This window comes from Caretta caretta, chromosome 18 (genome assembly GCF_965140235.1).
Source record: "Caretta caretta isolate rCarCar2 chromosome 18, rCarCar1.hap1, whole genome shotgun sequence".
In the NCBI taxonomy this organism is placed as follows: domain Eukaryota; kingdom Metazoa; phylum Chordata; order Testudines; family Cheloniidae; genus Caretta; species Caretta caretta.
Window position 1 is genome coordinate 22151453 of NC_134223.1, and position 25134 is coordinate 22176586.

The window sequence follows — 25134 nt, forward strand, 5'->3', positions numbered from 1 at the left end:
CCTTTCCCATAGCATGCCTCTGAGTGCGACCCCTCTTATAAATTAAGAACACTATCTATTTAACATTACAAATGCTGGAGGCAAAGCGGGGTTTGGGGCGGAGGCTGACAGCTCGCGACCCCCCACATAATAACCTCGTGACCCCCTGAGGGGTCCCGATGTCCAGTATGAGAACCCCTGTCCTAGCACATCTCTCACATGAGGCTCTTCAGCTACTTTTAAGACATATACTAGTTAGGATCCAGGTGAGCAGTATATGAAAATACATTCAGGACCTGATAGCTTAGGCCCTAAGTGTAGGCTACATTAATAAAAAGTTTAGTATTTATAAGAGGTTTCAAAAATTTTCCCTAGAAACAGTTTGGATGTAAACATTTTCTTTCAGTGTCTGCATCTCCCAGATGGCAGCACTGTGACAGAACAAGAAAAACAGAAGGTGAAAGAGAGTAATTTTTTTACACTTCTCTCAGACTGGTAGCGCAGACAAACTGCAGCAGTGGTGAGATAAAGCGTAGGGTTTTCAGATGCTTTTCACCCTGCGACAGTGAACACATTACTTTGCAATCCATTGATCAACCAAGCAAGAAACCCCTCTCAACACACAGGATGCTGAGAGGCTTCTGAATGACTTGCATTATGAAGGCAGCACAAGGCTAGGGAAACTGACTACACAGGTGGTCCACCGTCCCACTTCAGGCACAAGGGAAGGGGACAAGCCATGAACTGGATGATAACGAGATGCTCTAATATGCTGCATCACAAACAAAAAAAATCCATAGGTTAACATTGAATGAGAGAGGAAAACCAACCATTAGTTTCTCTTGATCTCTTTCACTGGAGGGACTGGTAGGTTCGCACAGGTCTGGAAGGGTTTGACATTAACAAAAGGTGTCAGTTAACAATGTCTGCTCAGATTAGCCGCCCAACCCCCACACTGGCTCAGCCCTCAGTGCTACAAGAGGCAACAGGAGACACAGGGTACTATACAAACAAGATTTATTTTCATCTAGTTGCTACCTTTAAGCGCCGCAATTAAAATAAAGGACATTTCTGCTTTGCTCAAGAGTTAGACAATCTCCTCCAGGCCTATTACTCAAACAGAACATTGCATCAACTCCCAAGCTCAGATCCAACACTAGTGTTTGTTCTCCGCAACCGTTCACATTACTAGATTGAGTAGCAATTTGTTTGCAAAAAAACTTGCTTAAAATGGAAATGATTTGACAACCTTTTGATGCAGTTTTTAGTTTAGTCCTTTGCTTCTCTTAAAATCAAATGATGTCAAATCTAATCTATTCGTTTGTTATGAATAGCTTAGGCTGAACTGCAATTTCCACTGGTTTCCTCATGTGAAACTGGGGATTTTAATATTTTTGCTGTTTAAAGTCACAAGATGATGAAACTTGAGGGCGAAACTTTTTTTAAAGTCACATTTTCCTGACAAACTAGACTAACAATTTAAAGCAGCAAAATCATTGTACCTAATTTCAAGTTTTACTCTACAGGATATATTTAGATTTTTTTTTTTTTTTTACCCTGACAGGAGTACAACGCACATGTCTGAAAAAATTCACTAGAATAAGTATCCACCTGCTAGAGAAGCGTGGGGGCTGCAACAACAGAGCAACTGACGCTAAATCATGGTTCTGGGAAGAGGGGGTGGCTCCGAGAGACAGGGCTGAAGGCGGATTAGTCAGACACCAAACTATGGCAATGAACAAGACCTTGTGCAAGCAAAAGGAAAGTGAGGAGAACAGGAAGACACTCCCTTCCAGATGGAGTTACTATGTCTAGCCACAGGGGGAGCCCAATGGGGATTGTAACTCTTCCCTTTCCTTAGCCCTAATCTGGGATGAAGGGGTGGTCACCCCCATTGGGCCTTCTTGCTAGCACATGCCCAAATCCACACAGCCCTGCTGCTATATCTCCTCAGTTATCTACTGTAGTTTGCAGACTGGGATGTTGTCCATTGTGAACTGTACCGAGATCACCAGCATTCCAGTGAGAAGGCCAAGAGGCAGCAGGTTTTCAAGAAAGCTGCAGACAAGCGCTGGTTGTACCTGTGTCCAGCAGGCCAGCCAGAGCCTTCACGGAGCCCTCTGGAGACAGCGTGCTCTCTTCGCTCCCCTTATTGCCCGCCCCCATGCATTCATACCGCTAACAGCCAGGGTCAGACCAACACTGAGGGTTGGAGAAAGCTAAGAAGTCTAGCCTGAGCCAGCAACACTTCACGTCAGGCCATTCAGAGTCCCCAGTGTACATGCAAGAGTCAGCAGTTTCCCAGGAACGTGTGTTCCATGTACACAGACCATAGTACTAGACAGAATGCAGGAGGTTCTGCACAGCGGAGCTCCTCCCCGCCCAGCCACCCCCCTTGAGGGCACGTCTTAAGGGTTTCAGCTTTCGGCGGGGATTCCGGGGCGCTGCACGGCACAATCTGAAGGTGGGGAGTTTCCTACGTAATGTTAGAATAGATAAGAGCACCTATCTACTCCCAGCCAGGTGCTGCGAGTAACAAGGCAGGAAGGACATGACTATCAGCACACAAGCTCTCTGCTAATTTTAATAGTTTTCCCTAGAAGCTTTGAGTGTGAAGGAGCCTTCAGCAGTTGGCTGGTACCAGCAGCTTCTGACATTTGGGTTTGAAAATTTTGGGGGTTTTTTTCCCCTTCTGTATTGGAAAGAGACCTGTAGGACTTTACCAGAGCACACATGTACCAACAGATTAGGCTTAACAGAAACCTTGGAATCAATTAGGAAAGTCACTTCTCAGAGCGCAGACACGCCAGGTCTGCAGCGCCGCTCTGCCGAGAGACTCTGACACAGGGAGTGTTGTGCTTATGTCAACGCAAACACCAGTTTAAGAGAAACGTAAAAAGCTTGTGCACGTAGCCTCCTGCCGTTGCCATGTGGGAAGATGAAAATGGGTTACCATGGTTACTACTGCCTGGGAAGAGAATATTCAGCTCAAACCAGAGCCAAAGGTTCATCCTATTAAGCTACAGACACCATCCTGATTAACTAAAGCCTGATGCTGCAGCCGAGTCTGCAAAATTAGTACTACGTCTAATGGATCAGAACAACCCTGCCTGAAAATTTAAATCAGCACACAGCCATTGTTTGAGTTCCAAAACCTAAAACACGTACAGGTATTAGAATCCCAGAGCATGGAGTGCAACAAAGAGGGAACGTGGTACCTGCTCCAAATCTAGTGTAGACAGAACATTCTGATGCAGATAGCAGATCAGATGCCAGGGCAACTTAGAGGTGGGGAGAAATCACACACCGTCATTAACATACAGCATAGATGGCAATAATTTTTTCTTTTTTCCTGCCCATCCTCTCATCACTATTAAAATGTAAAACTAAATATTTACTGCGTATGCTGTCAACACTCAGTTCTAATTAGACACACAAGTGGAACACTAAGAGCACACCACAATGCGGGGCTACTCTCTTCAAAGGAAGAGAGTACATTTTAAAGAAAATCATAGCACCACATTTAACTGCAGTCTTCTTTTGTGGCCATGCATTTAAACCTTCACTGCACTGAGAAAACAACTGCAACCAGAGCCAAATGGAGTTCTGACCATTTCAACAGCCCTGAAAGCGTGTATGGTGTTCACACACTTGGCTTGCCCTGAATGCGTACTTCCCTAATGGTTACATAAACACTGGTGCTACATAAAGAGCATCGAGCAATCCAACTACATTTAAAGACTTCAAGCAAACTTGTCAGGGCTAAAGACAGACTCGTAAGGCACAGGTATCACCCCCCACTATGCCCCTACTGCAAGTCAGGCAGGCTTAGAAAGGGAAACAAGGAAAGATTCCTTCTCCACCAATGAGAAGAAAATTCTGACCACCAGGAAAAAAGCCAGCATGAAATAGGAATTCAAAACCCGAGAGATCACTACACCTGAACCAGGCAAGAGGGAGAAGACAACAAAGAGGCAATCCAATCACTTTTACAGCAAAAGAAGGCTTTCTTCAGAGCTAAGTGTTTTGCAAAGCACTGCTCTCCTGCCACCCTGCTCTAGCTTGAAGTCCCAAGCTGCCTTCATCAGCCATGTTATCCTTGCCACATGGCCAGCATGTTCCACCAGAGTAACTCTCACTTCAAAGCCCATCTGTACAACTAGAGACATGGTAACGTCTCTAAGGTGCCACAAGTACTCCTTTTCTTACTACACATACTGAATCTATTTCCCTATGTTAAGTATCCTCACACCTTCTTATCAACTGTCTAAATGCCATCTTGATCATCACTACAAAAGTTTTTCTCCTGCTGATAATAGCTCAATTAATTAGCCTCTCTCAGTTGTATGGCAACTTCCACCTTCTCTGTATGTGTATTATATATATAATCTTCTTACTATATTTTCCATTCTATGCATCCGATGAAGTGAGCTGTAGCCCACGAAAGCTCATGCTCTAATAAATTGGTTAGTCTCTAAGATGCCACAAGTCCTCCTGTTCTTTTTGCGTCTCATTCTCCTTACCGTTGTATAATCACGTGTTCAGTTACTTCGCAGCCTGCACATGGAAGAGAAGGCAGCCAAAGGGGCTTGACTTGTGCAGCACATCTTTCTTCCCAGACGCAGCACTAAGTCTTAATCATCATGCAGACATTACAGCAGTAATGAAACTGAACTCTCTGCCACCCTGCCTTCTAGAGAGACAAGGGGGGTGAAGTAATAGCTTTTATTGGACAACTTTTGTTGGCAAAAGAAAGAAGCTTTGAGCTACACAGAGCTTTTCTTCAGGTCTGGGCCAGGTCTAGCCCTTGTGTCTCTAATATTCTGGGACCTACATGGTTACAACAAGACTGCAAACAACCCTGTCTTCTAGGCTTTTATCAATTCACCTGCTAGCTATAGTCTTAGATTGCATCAGTATCACTGGCAATCTAGCTAACAAGAATAGACTCAGGATGACCTTACAGCACACTGCTAGTGTCATGCTACATCCTAGTTCTTCTGTACCACTGAAGATCTGTTGGAGCCTTTCCCAGGAAAACGTGCGCCAGAGAAACTTAATACTCATTACAGAGCTTTCCCCATGGACTCCACTGGCCCACAGAACTCATTCGGTCTTGGGGCTATTCTACCACTAGGATTGCTCATACAAAATATGCCTTTGTTAGCTCAAGTATCTTCATTCTGAAACTTGAGGAGATTACGGAGGCAATGGCAGACGTGATCACTGGACAGTGACATCTCTGGAACCTTGGATAGTTCCAAGACGTTAGCTTGGCTTCAAGACATGGTTAAGGTTCCAGCTAGGCTACTGCTTGGCATCATGTTGTAACTAAGTCAGAGGACAACTACATATTAACCAAACCTCCTGAGGTGCATAGCGTAGGCAGGCCCTTAGGAGACCCTTTTACACACATTTACCCACCCGGTGCGGAGATCACAGAGCGAGGCAGGGAGAGGAGGAAGGGAAGCCACCAATGGGAATACGGAGCTTGCCACAGACCCCTATTTAAATTGCTTCACAGTCCACACAGATTCTACTGGCCAGAAGGAAAGGAAAGGAAAAGCCTTTCGCCTAGGGAACAGGATGGCACCAGTGCTGGCGTGCTGGGAGCACTCAAAGGAGGAAGAACTGGGCTTAGGGGATCACTCCCCTCCCGCAAATACGGACTGAAGTGCCCAGGAAACCCTGACTGGCGAGTTCTGGGATCTACTCAGGAGGCCTCAGCGCAGAACGTGGAGCGACGACATGAAGGTTACATGGATCCCAGCAAGAGTCTGCACAGGTGCGCTGAGCAAGACAAAACTGCCCTTTCACTCTTCGCTGAAATGGCCCAGCCACCTGGAAACCATCTCTGTAGCTATCATTGCACAGTCTCCAGGTAGAGGCCAATCAGGAGGCAGCTACTGCACAATGGCCCTCATCTCAGAAAGGGGAGTTCACCTTTCCCAGCACACCCAAGCACAGACTGCCACAAGCCATCCTGCTGGACTTCTCCAGAGAGGCAATTCCTGTTAGAGGACGTTAACTTAGCTGTTCATTACTGTCCAAGACCTGCCTTACCAGGCCATTCAGCCTTTGCCTATTAGTCTCCAGATTCATTCCCTAGGTTCCTCTTGCTCCAGGATCCCCTCCTCAAGGTGAGCTGCTTGGGACTGGCGTTTCGTATCTCACCACAGTGTTCAGAGTACAGCAAGGGAGAGTCCATACTGGAGGGGACTGGTAAATTATTACCAGCTACGACAGATTATCAGAGAAGGATGCTGTCAGACAGATGGAAAACCCGCGCAGCCAGCCAGTATTCAGTTGCTGATTGGTGGACAGACAGAAGCAACTGGGGAGCAGCCATCATTTTTATTGGCTTTCCAAATATGAAACTGAGGAGAGCTTTTTCGACTGCCCCTCAATACAGGGCTGGCAATCAGGCTCCTAGGACCCCATAAGGCAAGAGCAACTCTCCTGCCAATTAACCTGCTTCATGCTCTCCCGGGAACCAACTTCCCCAGAGCAAAGCAAACGGAACATGGCAGCCTCAGGAGTTACCTGTGAGGATGTTTTCCGACAGCACGTTGACTTGAACTTCCACGGAATGTTTGGAGGTGTAAGTGATTTCCGCACTCACGTGAGCCACTTCACCAATGCACATGGGCGAGAGGAAGTCTGTACGCTCCACACGGGCCAGCGCAGACACACAGTGCTCCTACAAATTGCAGACAAACCATGGTTAGACAGTGTCCAGTGCACCAAACCCAGAGTCACAACAGAAGTGCGTACAACCACCGCCAACCAGACCCAATGGCAGAGTAAGAGTTGGAATACCCCATAAAGGCAGAAGCTTGTCCCTCAAGCTTCCTAGCACACCGTATAAAGGTAGGACCACTAACTAACTAGGAGCTCTTTACAAAGTCCTGCACCATCCACAGTGCTGCTAAGGGCTCTCTGAGCTTCACCAATGCAGACTGGTAACCAGTACAGTATTGGAATTTGGAGTGGGGGCAAGAGACCCTCTGTTTAATTGAGCCAGACTTCCCACCATAAGAGGGACTCCACCTAAATTCCAGACTCATTTAATCTGATCTCCCATCATTATCTTGGTCCTGGCATAGTCCAACACTTTAGATCACAGCCAAAGTATAAAATCAGGCCTGGTTCAATTTTGGTGAGGAGATCTCAGTCCAGTAGAAGTGGTGTCGGATACAAGTGAAGCCTTTCACTCATTAAACACAAACATACTGTTCACTGTCCTGGGACTTTGCCAACCATTTTGTTGATTTAGGGGGGTTGGTTTGAGGGTGGTTTTTTTTTAAATTTTTTTTTTTTAATTCTGGCTCAGAGCTAGCTTTGAACGAAGATTTACAGTTGGATTACATTTGGTGGCTGCTGAATGAGATTAAATTAAATTTGTGGACTGTGCACACAACTCCGATTTTGTTTTGCCACTGCGTGATCAATACATCTATAAAAGAAGGAACTAATGGCGGGAACAGGAGCCCACTGTTCCTTAGGTCTTGTGCATACGTTTAAGAGGCTGCCGCATGCTACATGATTACCAGAGAGCTGGCTGATAGGAAATGCACTTAAACCCTTATTATTTGCATTGGTGTTAGGAGGGGTTTTTCTGATCACAGAAAATGGAAACTAAACAAGCCATGGAAATCAAGGTACTTAGAGAGAGACAGAGGAACACAGAGGCCTACCCCCAACGAACCAGCCAGGGGAACAGAGAAGAGTAATTTTGCTTTACTATTCAGGGTGTTTAAGTTGCCACAATTTATACAATAAGACATTCGTCCAACCTCAAGAGCCTTCCTGGATTATGCACGCATAGAGAGGAATTCAATTCATTGTTCTGGTTTTGCTCAAAAAGCCCTATTCCAGGAGCAAAGTGAGGGGCTGCAGCACCACCTGCTGGCAACTCAGTAAAGGAAAAGGATTTTGTAGGATTGACAAGATTTTTATTTGGCCAAACTGTAAGAAACACGCACTGACTGTGGGGTGCTAAAATGGAGACTCATTTTTCAGAGGTGCTGCAAGCCGGCAGCTAACATGGGCCCCATCTGAAATTGTGGGTGCTCAGCACCTCTGGAAGTCAGATCCTAGGTCTCAAAGGGGTACCCTAAGATTAAGGCACCCAAAGTCAGTAGATGCTTTTGAAAATCTGGATCTTAGAATTGTGAAACTGAACTCTCTCCACCTCCGAGAGCAAACTCAGTCACCGAAGAGTTATTAGCTAATTCTTATTGCCAACCTCAGAGTCCATCCTGCCCTGTGGCAAGGAGACCTTCGTTTCTACACAGCAGTTTTGCCTGCACTTGAATTATCAGTGTCGTTTACCTACAGCAACCTGGCTCCACATGCAGGCCTCCAGCCCCCATGACAGACACTCATTGCTCCACTAGATCCCGCCAGCACCTGCACTAAATGGGTTCAGCTACAGCCCCAGCGGCCCCTGTTAGTGCTGCAGAACCAGGCTTGGCAGAACCCCCCTTTTTTGGGGGTGGGGGTGTGCAATTGATTTGAATTTTTCCAACATAACAGTTTTTACAGTTGCAAGAAATTAAGAGGGGGAAAGGAGTCAGAGCTGGGGTTAGGCAGAGCTCGCAGCAGGGCTACAGAGGGCTCCCAGTACTGACAGCAAGGGGCTGCCCCTGTGAGGGAGGCCGCACTTGTGCTGATTGTTACCAAGTTTTTCATCCATTTCAGTGTGTGGGCTGAAATCGACGTTTATATCAAATCCTGCCAGGCCTCTAACCCCTCTCAGCCAGCGTTCAGAGCCACTCTGATTTCTGAGATTCTCCAAGCACACTGCAAAGGCAGCCTGCTCTCTGCATGCCTGGCCAGCGGTCTGTGGAAGCAAGAGACCAGTTAAGAGGAGCTGGTCAGGCTTTTAGGGCAAAGGTAACAGACCAATGTTGCTTAATGAAAAAAAAATGGTGAGTGTCACTTTTAATAAAACACTTAATGACATGAATAAAGCATCTCTAATATTAAACAAAGAATAAAGCAATACAACTATCAAATCACCAAGTTAGTTCTGATACTGGAGTGGAATTGAGCCAAAGTAATGCCAAAAATTATCAATCCTTATATAAATTTTAGGAAGGACTCTTCTGTGGTGGCTGACTATCTGGTTATAGAGCCCAACTAAAGAATGTTACCAAATATATAATTTGAATGGAAATATCTTAACACTGAAACCAAATCCCCCAATGTCTCCCCCACAAAACCAAAGAATTATAAAGCTTTCTTCTTAGACTTCATTTTGCATAACTAACACTGCCCTCCTATCCAACCCCCCACCACCCACCCATAATATAGTATAGACCAACAGAACATGCCTGATAAGAAGTCTGACAACTCATTTAGCAGACAGATTAACTGTCTGAGACTCGAGGTTGACACAGAACACACTTTCTTTATGAGACAATATTTAGGGCTGTTTAAAACCTGGAAACACTTTCAGGTGCTTGCCTGGTGTGGACTTTAGGGATGGGGTCACACAGACATGCACATAACCTTTTACTTCTAGGGTGTGGAAGTGACAAAAAGGGAAAATATACATAAGATAACAGGGAGTTCGGCCTCTTTAGCTCTCGCAGTTTCCTGGACACTCAGAGTGGGAGATGGAACTGCAGCCAAGGAGTGAGATGGTGATGTTCTGCTGGCACAGTGCTTCTTGCTAGAGGGCGTCCTTCCAGTGCATGGAGAGATGGGTCAGAGGCTGGCACAGCTTGTTTCATGTGGTGACTTCCTCTCCGCAAGGAGATCAGTCTTGGAGACAGATTCCAGAATCTCTCTCAGGTGTTGACTAAAAAGGCTTCTTGGCCTTACCCTTGATTCTTACAGTTTGCAAACTTCCCGTACAGCACCTCCCTCCAAGGCCTTCAGACAAAATCAGGTGCAAGGCAGACCTAACGGCCAACAAGTTGGTCTAATCAGGTTTGAATCAGAATCCTCAGAAAGCACCAGTTTGGAAAAGGCTTACTTAAATCAGCAACTTAAAAAATATTAAGGGTTTTACCAGACACTATGTCTGACTACACTCCCTCCCCTGCAAAAAAAACAAAACAAAAAATCCAAACACATGAGGCCACTTTTGAGGAAAGTGACAGAGTCTTAAAATGACACTATGTCACCAGTTTATGGAAGTTCAATATACCAATAGCTAACTGGAAAAATCCTAGCAACAAAGCCAGTCACTCAACATTCATTCAATCAGCAAAGTTCAAACTGATCAGTTTCATCATCTCTAGTTTCTTCTTCCACCTTCCTCTTGTAGAACTGGGCTGTACGTCAAACAGCTTATCTGAAATCTTCATCTCACTAGAGGAAAGCTACTTTGAAGTCTACCAAGATGAACACAACTTTGAAGTGCTATACAGGATCTGTATTCCTATAGAAGCTAGCTGTCCCCAGGGGAGAGGTATATTGAAAGTGCAGGGGGTCAAACCAAGTTGCTGTACATCTTTCAGAAAAAAAGGGCCCCATTCAGATGCAGCCTAGGGGCCTCCAGTCAGACTCTGAGCCTAAAATTGGAGCCATCCAGATAGACTCGTGCCCACCTGGAGCCCCTGTGAAGTCAACAGCCATGCAAAGATCGGCCCCCACGGATCAGATTGCAGGATCAAGCTCCATGGAGCAGGCTGCTCCACTGGCATCTAGCTTAACAGTTCTAGGTTAAGGGGTCTGCAGTTCCCAAACCTGCCTTCTGCCCGGAGTCGCCAGATCTAAGATTTGGTGACTAGGACATGTTGCAAGGAGCACCTTCTCCCTCTGCCCCGCCTAACAAGCTCTGGGGCCGGTGCACTAAGTGAAGGCTGGGGAGACCTTAGGTAGATGTTTCCAAATAAGGCTTTGCTGGGGCTGAGAAGGGTTTCTGGATGCTTGTTTGTAAGAATGTATTTTGTTACCATTTGTAGATTTATTTGTTTACACTTTGTTCGTATCCACAGGCCTCAGTCAGGACCAGAGCCTCATCCTGCGAAGACTGCATTCACAGGCAGAGAAGGGCCCTGACCTGAAGTAGCTAGCCATCTGCCTTGTATTAGCCGAGAACAAAGAGAAGGGAAGAGGGGCAGGGTTGACACAGGTAATTAAGAAGTCATTCAATTCCATAAGCTGGCTAAGATGCAACTGCTTCAGTTAAAGTCAGAGACAAATAATCAGCAACACCCACAGGAAGTCTCTAGCTGGTTATTCCAGACAGTGTTTCCCTTTGTTACTGATAGGCCTCTTAAACTTGTAGTTATTACTTTTCATAGAAGTGACTCATGGCCTCTGGTATACACAGTAGTGATCAATGCGACAAGACACTATAAGTGTGGCAAAGACTGTTGAAGGATATAGCATATTGTATTTGAGACCGACTAGGAACCTGGAGAGATGATACTGTAACACAAAAATAGGCAGAGTTATGGCATCTCAGACATGTCTACACAGAGACAACCAGGAAAGTTATTCAGAATTAACTAAAAGTATGAATTTGAAGTAGATAAATTAAACCACAATAAACCCATGTGAACACCTTAATTCCATTTAGCTTTTAATTGACTCAGTGAATTAAGCTACACTGAAGAAAATTAACCTAATGTAAAGAAGGGTAATGTAATTAATTTAAATTAACATAAGCTTATGGAAAATAGACCCTGTCACACTAGCTTGATATATTTTTTTGATGCAATTATAAGTTTGGTAGATAAAGGTAACAGTGTTGATGTAACAGGCTTCTGTAAGGCATCTGACTTAGTACCAGGACATTTTGATTAAAAAGCTACAGTGATATAAAGTTAACAGGGTGCACATTAAATGAATTAACAATTGGCTCACGGATAGGTGTTAATGTAACTGTAAATGGGGAATCACTACTGAATGGGCATGTTTCCAGTGGGGTCCCACAGGGATCGGTTCTCGGCCCTACACTATTTAACATTTTTATTGATGACCTGGAAGAAAACACAAGATCACTGATAAAGTTTGCAAACACAAAAATTGGGGGACTGGTAAATAATGGAGAACAGGTCACTGACTCAGAATGATCTGCATTGCATGGTAAACCATAAGCAAACTATGCACTTTAATACAGCTAAATGTAAACGTATACATCTAGAAGGAGAATGCAGGCCATACTGACAGGATGGGGGACTCGATCCCAGGAAGCAGCGATGGACAAAGATTTGGGGATTGTGCTGGATAATCAGCCGATCATGAGCTCCCAGTGCGATGCTGTGGCCAAGAGAGCTAATGTGATCCTGAGATGCAGAAACAGCGGAATCTCAAGTAGGAGCAGAGAGGTTATTGTACCTCTGTATTCACCACTCGTCTGACCGCTGCTGGAAACCTGTGTCCAGTTCTGGTGCCCACAATTCAGGAAGGATGTTGATAAATTGGAGACTGTTTCAGAGAAGAGCCACGAGAATGATTAAAGGATTAGAAAACCTGCCGTTATATTGACAGACTCATGGAGCTCAATCTATTTAACTGACCCCTTAACCTACTCTATTAACATGATGTACCTATGTAGGGAACAAATATTTAGTGATGGGCTCTTCAATCTAGCAGAGAAAAGTCTAACAAACCACTGGCTGGAAGTTGAAACTAGACAAATTCAGACTAGAAATAAGTTGTAAATTTTTAATGATGAGTGGTTAACCACTGGAACGATTTCCTAAGGGGTCATGGCAGATCCTCCATCAGTGACAGATATCATGCAGAGGACAGCAGACCACATGCACTCTGTAACAAGTTATGCAAACATCTCTGCTAACAGCAATTTAAAAGGATAGGAATGTACTAAATTCAACAACACTGCTCCAAGAGCGAAGATACACTACATTCCAGTGGCCAGGGCAGTGACCAACAGCTTATTTCCCCAATACCCACCTTTGAATAGTCCAAGTTTGAAAGGTGACAAAAGTAGCTTGAAGTCTAAGACAGCCCTTTAAAGACTTCAGAAGACAGGCCCTTTTGGAAAATCAATAGAAAGATCACAGATGTGCTGTAAGCCTTGGAAGGTATCAGTCCTGTCTAGCTTTGGGCATATCAATTCGCTGTTAGAGACAAAAACTTCTGTTTCCGAAGTGGGGAAAAAAGGGGAAGAGAAGAGACTGAGTGAAGTACAGTGCTTCTCTCTCCAGGAAATCTCAAACCTTGGGAGATAACTCACTAACAGAGTATACTCCCAGCCACTCGCAAGGTTTAGGTCTTCTGAACTTTAAGGAAGACAGGGCCATTCATTTTTAAATGAAATGGAAAGAGGGGAAGGAAATTGCTAGTTTCACCCCTAGCATGCCAATAGAAAGTGCTGACATCTGAAACTTCCGTGTTTTCCACTAGATGGCATTTCTAAAGAAAATGACACCAACGAGATACCAGATCAGACACCTATCTATGTACAGAGTTGAGGGCCAGATGCCTCACTCACATTTACTGCCTTGGGACTGATCATGCAAGAAATGGGAGCTAAGGCTGCATGACTAAGTGAAGAGAAGCCGGAAAGGCAAAGGTGAAGGTTACAACAGCAACATAACCACAGTAAACATCCTGTACAACACAGACAAACACCATCATCTACAGAGAACCACCACGGGAATGGGAAAGGCACACACGCTACTTGATGTGGGGACATGAACGTTGGTTGCTGCCATGATTTTCTCCCATCCTTGCGGTTCTCTTCTTGTGATTTTCAATGAAACATGGACAGACTCACTTGGGTCCTTCCAAGTTGTTGCCAAACAACATGGGGCTGGGCAGTTTTACATTTGACCCTGTGTCAACAGCTGCAGCTGGAATGGACGCTATCCGGCCGCAACAGTACGTACCCCTGCCTGGGAATTGCAATGTCGGGTGCTGATGATGGCACCTGCCTCTTCGATCATTTTCAGGATTGTCCCTCCATGGACATTCCCTGCGATGTTTGCATCATCCGGACGCATTATCCTGCAATGGATGAGGAAAGATATAATATCTCACACTTCAATTCTTATCCCATGCCCCCTCGCCTAGAGAGTTGCTGGAGAGCCAGCCAGCCTGAAGAACGTCACAGCACAGCTAATCCCTTCACTTCCAGTCCAACTCCAGCCACGGTGCCTTTCCCAGCAAGAGGGAGAAGTGCAGCAAACCAGCCCCTGAAGCGAGCACAATTTAACCTGAGATAATAGGACTGAAGGGAGTAATTCAGAATGCAGTGGATGGGGCAGGCCAACAGAGTTTCCTGTTAATTTCACTTTCTGCTTCTTTTACAACTAATTTAGTGCTGGTGAAAGGGGCCAGAGTCCCAGACAACATCCCAGCCCTCCTCACCCGAACCCCATTTGTCAGAGGATCTTGAAGTGCTTTACCAACTGTAATTAACCCAGCATGATCATTCAGTACAATCCCCATTTCACAGAGGGTTAATGAGGCCTGGGGCCCAACCCCATACCAGTTAGTGACAGAAGTAAGAGCACCCAGATGGCTTAACTCCCATTTCCCAATTGACCAAGCTCCCTTCCCAAAAGTTGGGAGGAGTTTGTTTCTGCTACGACATAATTCCCGACAGACTGTTTAGAGAAAGCAAGATCCCTCCAAAATAGCATAGCTAACAGGACAAGTAGCCTCTGTCAAAGCCTACAGGTCAGGTACACAGCTGTCAACAGACCTCCCTGAAAGACAATCTGTCCACACTAGGAGCGTGGCCCAAAGCAGACAATAGTCAACAGGACCAGCCACTTCGCCCCCACCAAGTGGTATCAAGAATGGCTTAATTGTGAGCAGAGGGGACCAAAAGCATAGTCAGCACCACATCCTACCAGGACTTGGCCTCACCCTCCATAACAAGGCAAGGTGGTTGTGACACACTGACAGCACAGCTCAACAAGCTGAGAGGGTCACGGCCAGCAGCGGCGCATTCTGAGAATGTGCGTCCTGTAGAAAGTGACCTATAGGTTTCACAGTGATATTTAGAGAGTCTTTGAAGCACACAAGCAACCCCAAGTGAGCAACAAACTTAGCTAGGTGCTTTTTCCATCACAGCTTTCAGATAGACCATATGTGCGGTGGACTAGTCATTTAATGAAAGCCACCCAGAATGCCACTACGTCACAAGAAAGCCCCTTCTCCACATCCTCCCAGGGAGGAGAATTCCAGAGAGTGGTCAATGTAATTGCCCCTGTGCTCCTGCCATCCAGATGGCAGTAGCGCTGTGAGGGATCACGACTGCTGTACCCATCCCTGTTCAATTGAAAACAATGCAAAGTAAAATCCATGGTAACCATATCTTTTCCCCTCCCTTACCATAACTATGGTTACCAAACCACAAAACCATGTTAGAGATAGCGTGTCAAACACAGTGATGGTTAGGCAGTTTGACACATACTCTCCGGCAGATATGATGAATCAACAATTCAGGCTCATTCCAGGCAGGAAGAGGTATGATGGTCTCTCACTATAAGCCAGAGTGAAGTCAAACGTGGCATCCCTTGCAGAGTTATGTGTAACGGAGCAGCCTCCCAGCTTCCTGTGCCATCACTCTCTTCAAATCCCACCTGAACGCTCACCTTTGTGAGGTTTCTTACACTGATCCTCTCACCAATGCTGGATCTGAACCAGAGGCCGCAGACCCAGGGGTGGAGGAGGCTAGACCCCCACTCTGGAAATACTGCGGGGACTCCGCTCCTGCATGAACTTGTGCATGCCAGAGAGGGGCAAAGGTGAAAGCAGGATCCAGAGGGGCTGGAGGAGCTGCCATAGCAAAAAGGAGTGAGCCAGGGAGCAGGACCTGGACAGACTGGAGAGGGCCTGGGAGCATGTAGGAGCCCCTGGGATGATACTCCGCCGCCAGGAGCCAGCAGCTTATCAACCACATACACCCAAGTCTCAGTACCTCCCACTCACCCCCCTTCCTATCCCTCTGGCCCCCATTCACAGGGAGTCTCCTCCCTGACTGCTCTGGACCGTCTCATGCCTGACCTGTCACCTCTCAGTCTGTTTGAAAGCTCTTCAGGGCAGGTCTGTTTTAAGGCACTGTGTCAGGCCATCACCTGCACAGCAGATCAGCTTTTAAAGACCCTGAAAAACTAAAGCTGTACCAAACACCCCTAGCAACTTCAGCATCTCATTCACTGATCAGACTTCTGCGAGACAAATCAGATGTAAGCTGCGGAAGCCATTTCCAGATAGCATTATCTGGACATACTATATAAAACAGAACAGGTATTTCTCTTTTTAACAACTGCATAGCTGGTAGCTTTATTAATTATTATTACTACTACTATTATACAAAATGGTTTCCAAAAAAAGTTCTTTTAAAAGAAAACCAATCCACTTGACTAATTGTGGATTACTGGGTTGATGGGTTTAGGAGGTGGGGGATCACCACCGGGCATGGCTGCGTTAGGCCTCAGGTGCAGAAATCAATTCAAGGTGCAGCTACTTCTCCGCAATTTGGGCCACATATACTGGAGAGACAGCACCTGAGAGGGATGGACCGTTGGACCAATCCGACCTGTTGCGAACACTTTCTGTATTCATAGGAATTAGCGTAACGTAACAGAACCAACCCACGAGCACAGTATTTGCTACTAGAGCAGCAGCTGGCGTGGGCACTGCTAAATCAAAGAGTTGAAACAAAGTGCAGAAGACTTCCAAACCCACAGCAATTGCATTCTACAGTTCCAGCTGGATTTCAGTGCAGGCAGTCGCTTATGAAAAGCTGTCCCCTTTGAGGGGGAGAGCAGGATGAATAACTGATTTTTTTTTTTATTTGCTATCAGTTCCAAAAAATTCAGGTCAAACCAAGTTCAAATGGTTTGGGAATTTTCAGCACATCAAAAACGATCTATTCTGGGTCGAGTGAAACAAGCTGGCTGATCCGAAACATTTTGTTTCTAGGTACTTTTAAAAGACTAGATTCACGAAACAGGAGGTGGTGGTGCTTGGCATATAACCTTTAGCCCAGCGGTTAGGGCACTCACCTGGGGTGGAGAAGACCCAGGTCCAAAGCTCCAGGCTATAGTGCCTCTCACTAGCCCAACGACTATTCATGTATTTGATATGAAGCACCCTCCCCACCCAGAATGCCCAATATCCTGGTGATCAGAGCGCTCACCATGTGGGGAAGGGGTGCCTACATTCAAATCCCTGGTGCAGAGGGAGATTCAAACCTGGGGGAGTGCCCTATGCCCTGGGCTAAAGGTTGTCAAAAGGGCACCACCACCACCATCTCCTTGTTCTCTGGCTGTGGTAGGGATGGCAACCAAGTCCCCTTGTTGCCATCTAGTTCCCCTTCCCACAACTATTCGGGAAATGTGTCAAATTCACAGATATCTCCAGGTCAACCAAAACTGTTTTACTGGGGAGCAAATAATCTTTTGTCTGAAAAAAACCTGCCCAGCTCTTGTGAGCACCTGGAACAACCCCCCCCCCCCCCCCGTATAGATTTATATGCAGCCTGACAGTCTAATCTGCTACAGCCACACGGCCTAGAGACAAGACTGTCACTGAGAACTTCCTCCTTGAGAGATCAGCTATAGCTAGACTAGCCCCAACTGCTTTCACTATTTTCTGTCGTCCTTGCCTAGGAGACTCGCACATTGTAGTTTTCATTCGTACTCCCAGTTACTATGCAGAATTCAGACACACACAGAGTATACAAGAGAAGCATAAATGTCCCATACCCGATGAGCTGACAGGCCATCCTTGTGAGGAACAGACCGAGTCTTTGAATCTGTGTAACTCTCCAGAGTCAGACCTGGGACCGGGCTTGGAGTTAGACTCATTCATTATTTGCATCACACACCACAGCTGGTGATGTCATTTCTGCTGCTCCAGCTCAGTCACAAATACCAAATTAAGAGCCTAGTGGCTTCCTGTGTTGCTCAATCAAATATAGGAAGATGGGTCCTTAGCCAATCAGAATGACGAGCTTAAAACTAGCTTGTGATGGAAAACCTTCTGTTATAAATAATTACAAAAGAGTCAGTCCCCAAAGCTGTTCCTTCCCACAGGAGATCCAGTCCCTACTGGGCTGCAAGCAGCTGGCTGCAGTGCTGAACACACTGCATGCCCAGGAAATGCAAACAAGGGCCTGACAGGCAGTTTGCCAGGAGTCCTCCCACCCATTTCCCAGGGCCACCCCCACTTTGCACCTGAGGTTTAGTCAAAACCCCTGCTACATTTGCTTCTGGGACTGCACTGATGGATGAACAGAAATCCCTGCTTGTGTCCCCGGTCAGCCAGCTCTGTCCTCAGCCCGCAGATCCAGGGAGAGGGGCGTGAAGGCTGCAGGACTACACCATCCACACTGGCGCCTCAGCACAGAGATCCGTGTGGAACAGGCTCCCCACATCCATGTGCACAGAGCACTGGATTCCTCCATTCCAGGAGTTATTCCCCCACCCCGGGCTATTCCTGCTACAGCAGTGGATAGTGCACCTAGACAGCAACCCATCCCAGTTCTTAACATCCAACGGGTGCAGGAGAGGATCGGGGGACGATCAACAACAGTAACATCCTTTAAAGGCTACACAGAGAGCAGAGACTCATAGAAGGGACCTGGATTCCTCACATCCTCCGTTTGGTTTGAAGTCCAAGCACTGCCCTGCCAGAGCAGACCATTGGCCCAACTAAGCTGGTACCTTGCCCCGGCAGTGGCCAATACTAGACAGTCACACATACATCACCACGTCAGTTTTACTATTCTGCAAGTTTCTCCCCTGGCCTTGTGGTGAGGCACTTCTGCCCAGAAGCACTAAATGACAAGTCTCCGCAAAAGAACTCACCCCTCTTAGACTGGGCCTGATCCTGCGTGGAGAGAAGCTCCTGCCACTCCCATGGCTGATGCAGATGTGCAGCCCCTCACAGGATCAGACCCTTGTGGGACAGAGGAGGAGCCATGAGGAAAGAACAGGTTTCCCTTTTCCTAGCTTGCAGTCACTTAGTTAAGAATTGCAGTCATTCAGCAAGAGGACCAATCTTTTGTGTTCAGCCACTAGTGAGCTTCCTTAAACCAGGGGTAGGGAACCTACAGCCCGCAGGCCGGATCCAGCCCTTTGCTCATTTTCATCCAGCCCGCAGGCCACACACATTCAACTCACCCGCCGCGGAGTGCTGGTGTGCCCTGCCATGGGTGGGAAGTCCCAAGTCTCAGCGCCCCCCTGGGCAGGTGAGTTGAATGTGTGGGGCCCACCATTGATTTTTTCAGTTGGTCAGTGGCCCAATACAAAAACGGTTCCCCACCCCTGCCTTAGATGACAAGTTTGGAAGCGAAGTTTATATGGGCATGGAAGAAAGAGACAGGCTTTTCACAGAGGCTACATAAAATGATTAATTTCCCTCTGCATCAGACTAACTGACCCTCCCTCCCCCAAAAAAATGATTTGTTCGTGCAAAGGTCTTGCCTAACTAGAAAAGCCGGCCTTGCCAGGGCAGGTGGAGTCATGACAGGTTTAAGGGCTTCATGTCAAACATTTCCTCCTTCCTGTCATTTTCTAGCTGGAGGAATAGCACTCCACGCCACACCTTTACAGTGGAACCAAAGCCTGGGTACACCTAACACTTAGGTCACCCTAGCTGCTTTGCTCATGGGTGTGAGACATTCACCCCCTCCCCCCCCCCGAGGCTAGGTCTACACTACAAGAGCTACAGGGGCACAGTAAGGGACACTTACTACAGCAATGGACGGGATTTGCCACCCCTTGGGAGGCAGTAGCTAGGTTGACAGAAGAAATTTTCCACTGACCTAGCTGCGTCTGCAGCAGGGGTTAAGTCACCCTAACTATGTCGCACAAGCGTGACATTTTTCTTAGCCCTGAGCGATGTAGATAAAGCCAACCCACGTTTTACGTGTAAACCAGGCTTGAGACATACAGTTAAGCTGACCTAAGCCCCGGTAGAGACATTCCGGGGGTTGATGGAAGAATTCTCCATCATCCCAGCTCCTGCCACTTGAGGGGTGGATTTACCAGTGACAGGAAAAACCCCTTTCGTCGCTGTAGCAAGGGTCTCCAGAGCCAGCGCTGTGCCACTGTAAAGTCTTCAGGTCCTCCGACCTAAGGAACGAGCTAGATTCCAGTGGAACACAGTACCACCTGCAGCTCCATCTCTTTAGAGGGTCTGGTCTCCGGAGTCTTCTCCGCTCTTCCCCCATGTCATGGGTTTAACCAAAAACCCAAAGAACTCCAGACTTTGTGAGAGCCCGAGGTATGCCTGAGATGGCAAGTGAGACGCCTGGACGCAGCTATGATGAGAAAGTCACTGGATTACACAGCGCTGCTCATTTGTTAATCTGTACCTCTCGCATGAGCCAACAATTTCAGGTTTTTGATGCTAGTGCAGATTGGTTGCCCTGGACAAGTCAGCAGGATGGAGTAGAGGAGTAAAACTACTTGTAAATACCTCAAGAGTCTCCATTTCACGAGACATGCGACAGCAAGTCTAGCATGAGCCCACAGGAAATTACCTCCTAATCTCACTGGTTAGAGTCCCTACCTGGCACAGCATCCTTGTCACAGGCAGTGACCCCTACTGCTAAATGCAATGGGAAAAACAAAGCATGGCACATAATCCCATCTCCCTCACCCACCTTGGGGAGAGGCCTGCTGATCTGATAGACAGCGTGTTGAATTAGCTAGCTGGAAGTCTGAGGGCAGCTGCACACAGCTCACTTTCTCCATCCCAGTTGTTCCAATCCTGCTCAACCATTTCAAAACCATGAATAAAGCTGTACAAACAATTGTACAACTACGCTAACCAGTTACAGTCTGCCATGGTCCAACTACAATTGCCATTTGAGCGCCTTCAAAAACAAATTTACAGTCACATTTTACATTTAAAAAGAAAAGGAGGACTTGTGGCACCTTAGAGACTAACAAATTTATTTGAGCAGAAGCTTTCGTGAGCTACAGCTCACTTCATCGGATGCATTCAGTGGAAAATACAGTGGGGATATTTATATACATAGAGAACATGAAACTATGGGTGTTACCATACACACTGTAAGGAGAGTGATCACTTAAGATGAGCTATTACCAGCAGGAGAGGAAGGGGAACCTTTTGTAGTGATAATCAAGGTGGCCCATTTCCAGCAGTTGACAAGAACATGTGAGGAACAGTAGGGGAAAAAAATAAACATGGGGAAATAGTTTTACTTTGTGTAATGACCCATCCACTCCCAGTCTTTATTCAAGCCTAAGTTAATTGTATCCAGTCCGCAAATTAATTCCAATTCAGCAGTCTCTCGGAGTCTGTTTTTGAAGTTTTTTTGTTGAAGAATTGCAACTTTTAGGTCTGTAATCGACTGACCAAAGAGATTGAAGTGTTCTCCAACTGGTTTTTGAATGTTATAATTCTTGACGTCTGATTTGTGTCTATTTATTCTTTTACATAGAGACTGTCCAGTATGATCAATGTACATGGCAGAGGGGCATTGCTGGCACGATGGCATAGATCACATTGGTAGATGTGCAGGTGAACGAGCCTCTGATAGTGTGGCTGATGTGATTAGGCCCTGTGATGGTTTCCCCTAAATAGATATGTGGGCACAGTTGGCAACAGGCTTTGTTGCGAGGATAGGTTCCTGGGTTAGCATTTTTGTTGTGTGGTGTGTGGTTGCTAGTGAGTATCCGCTTCAGGTTGGGGGGGGGGGCTGTTTGTAAGCAAGGACTGGCCTGTCTCCCAAGATCTGTGAGAGTGATGGATCGTCCTTCAGGATAGGTTGTAGATCCTTGATGATGAGTTGGAGAGGTTTTAGTTGGGGGCTGAAGGTGATGGCTAGAGGTGTTCTGTTATTTTCTTTGTTGGGCCTGTTCTGTAGTAGGTGACTTCTGGGTACTCTTCTGGCTCTGTCAATCTGTTTCTTCACTTCAGCAGGTGGGTATTGTAGTTGTAAGAACGCTTGATAGAGATCTTGTAGGTGTTTGTCTCTGTCTGAGGGGTTGGAGCAAATGCAGTTGTATCGTAGAGCTTAGCTGTAGACAATGGATTGCATGGTGTGGTCTGGAGGAAAGCTGGAGGCATGTAGGTAAGCATAGTGATCAGTAGGTTTCCGGTATAGGGTGGTGTTTATGTGACCATTGCTTATTAGCACCGTAGTGTCCAGGAAGTGGATCTCTTGTGTGGACTGGTCCAGGCTGAGGTTGATGTTGGGATGGAAATTGTTGAAATCATGGTGGAATTCCTCAAGGGCTTCTTTTCCGTGGGTCCAGATGATGAAGATGTCATCAATATAGCGCAAGTAGAGTAGGGGTATTAGGGGACGAGAGCTGAGGAAGCGTTGCTCTCAGTCAGCCATAAAAATGTTGGCATCACCGATGGATTGTAGTTTCCTCAGAAAGTCAGTGGTGTCTCAAAGATAGCTGGGAGTGCTGGTAGCGTAGGGCCTGAGGAGGGAATATACATAGCCAGACAATCCTGCTGTCAGGGTGCTAATGCCTGAGATGATGGGGCGTCCAGGATTTCCAGCTTTATGGATCTTGGGTTGCAGATAGAATACCCCTTGTCGGGGTTCTAGGGGTGTGTCTGTGTGGATTAGTGCTTGTGCTTTTTCAGGGAGTTTCTTGAGCAAATGCTGCAGTTTCTTTTCGTAATCCTCAGTGGGATCAGAGGGTAATAGCTTGTAGAAAGTGGTGTTGGAGAGCTGCCTAGCAGCCTCTTGTTCATATTCTGACCTATTCATTACAGCACCTCCTTTGTCAGCCTTTGTGATTATGATGTCAGAGTTGTTTCTGAGGCTGTGGGTGGCATTGTGTTCTGCACGGCTGAGGTTATGGGGCAAGTGATGCTGCTTTTCCACAATTTCAGCCCGTGCACATCGGCGGAAGCACTCTATGTAGAAGTCCAGTCTGTTGTTTCAACCTTCAGGAGGAGTCCACCCAGAATCCTTCTTTTTGTAGTCTTGATAGGAAGGTCTCTGTGGGTTAGTATGTTGTTCAGAGGTGTGCTGGAAATATTCCTTGAGTCGGAGATGTCGAAAATAGGATTCTAGGTCACCACAGAACTGTATCATGTTCGTGGTGGTGGAGGAGCAAAAGGAGAGGCCCCGAGATAGCCCAGCAGAAGAATCTGTCCTAAGAGTATAGTTGGATAGATTAACAATATTGCTGGGTGGGGTAAGGGAACCACTGTTCTGGCCCTTTGTGGCACGTAGTAGTTTAGATAGTTTAGTGTCCTTTTTCTTTTGTAGAGAAGCAAAGTGTGTGTTGTAAATGGCTTGCCTAGTTTTTGTAAAGTCCAGCCATGAGGAAGTTTGTGTGGAAGGCTGGTTTTTTATGAGAGTATCCAGTTTTGAGAGCTCATTCTTAACCTTTCCCTGTTTGCTGTAGAGGATGTTGATCAGGTGGTTCCACAGTTTCTTTGAGAGCGTGTGGCACAAGTTGTCAGCATAGTCTGTGTGGTATGTAGATTGTAATGGATTTTTTACCTTCAGTCCTTTTGGTATGATGTCCATTTGTTTGCATTTGGAAAGGAAGATGTCATCTGTCTGTATCTGTATGAGTTTTTTCATGAAGTTGATAGATTTCCACTCCATACGGCTAAATTCAGTGCCTTGCACAATGACAGGTTTCAGAGTAGCAGCCGTGTTAGTCTATATCCGCAAAAAGAAAAGGAGTACTTGTGGCACCTTAGAGACTAACAAATTTATTTGAGCATAAGCTTTCGTGAGCTACAGCTAACTTCATCGGATGCATGTAGTGGAAAATACAGTGGGGAATGAAGGACAACCCATCAGTCTCACAGATCTTGGGAAACAGGCCAGTCCTTGCTTATAGAAGACCCCCAACCTGAAGCAAATACTCACCAACAACCACACACCACACAACAAAAACACTAACCCAGGAACCTATCCTTGCAACAAAGCCCGTTGCAAACTGTGCCCACATATCTATTCAGGGGACACCATCATATGGCCTAATCACATCGGCCACACTATCAGAGGCTCGTTCACCTATCAAGTGAATGTCATTACACAAAGTAAAACTATTTCCCCATGTTTATTTCCCGCCCCCCCATACACACTGTTCCTCACATGTTCTCGTCAACTGCTGGAAATGGCCCACCTTGATTATCACTACAAAAGGTTTCTCTCTCCTCCTGCCCATCCTGCTGGTAATAGCTCACCTTACCTGATCACTCTTGTTACAGTGTGTATGGTAACACTCACTGTTTCACGTTCTCTGTGTATATAAAAATCTCACCACTGTATTTTCCACTGAATGCATCCGATGAAGTGAGCTGTAGCTCACAAAAGCTTATGCTCAAATAAATTTGTTAGTCTAAGGTGCCACAAGTCCTCCTTTTCTTTTTGCCGATACAGACTAACACAGCTGCTACTAAATGTAAAATGACAGGTTTCAGAGTAAGTCAAAAGACCAGACCACCCTATATTTTAGATCAAGTATCATTGGCTATATTAAAGCAGTCTGTACATTTCAGAAACAATCATTTGTAATCTTTTCTCTGTAGCTCTACCAGGCAACCCCTGAAGGGAGCTCTCACCTCAGCAAAACTAGCAGGAACCACAGAAAGCTGCTGTAGGCATCTCAAACAAGACCTCCAGGACCTGGATCTAAAAATGAAAGCTAGGTGCCACACCTCCCACTCACCTTTTGGGCTTCATGTTAATATGCAAAAGTTTCACTCCTTTCTGAAAGGTACGTATGGATAGCCGTACCTTCAGCATTCTTGCATTAGATCAGTGACTGATTTCAGCATAGGAAACGCATGCAAATGAAGTCCTAGAGAATTCTGTGGTTGAGCAGAGCCCCTATCTGCTTAGGAATGATCACATGAAGTTGTGTAGAGCATTCCAAGTCCTCCATGCAGACTATGTATTTAGAGAGGAATATGTTCTGCTCTCGTCAGAGATCTTGACAATACAAAGTGTCCTGGGAAGAGGGATTCCTCTGAAGCTACACAACAGAACTTAAAGCAACAACTAAATATTTTACATATTTATAGCAGGGGCGGGGGCAACGTTCACCATCTATTTCCTCGGGGTAGGAGGGGAGAGCAGAGGGGGTATTTAGACAAAAGTTTTTAAACTTGGAATTATTTGTAACCATTTCTTTAGACTACATAGAGAGATTGTCCCCCTCCATATCACAGCACTCTGGAAGATAAGCTTCCATCATTCCCGGAGAGAGGGGAGTAAAGATCCTTAGGAGCCAGAAGACCCTTCCAGAG

The 25134-nt window shown here is 46.1% G+C and overlaps 1 protein-coding gene across 3 annotated transcripts in view; it reads right to left on the bottom strand.

Moving 5' to 3' along the window:
* ACOT7 (acyl-CoA thioesterase 7) overlaps positions 1-25134 on the bottom strand; it is a 106202-nt gene that overhangs the window by 75104 nt on the left and 5964 nt on the right. For 2 of the 3 annotated variants that reach the window (XM_048824966.2, XM_048824965.2), the window contains exons 2-3: positions 13797-13914; positions 6523-6679 (exon numbers count right to left, since the gene is read on the bottom strand). In XM_048824966.2, the coding sequence (XP_048680923.1) occupies positions 6523-6679; positions 13797-13914 (275 nt within the window). Of the gene's footprint in view, positions 1-6522; positions 6680-13796; positions 13915-17630; positions 17666-25134 lie in introns of those variants that run through there. The other variant, XM_075120982.1, reaches the window with a different exon arrangement.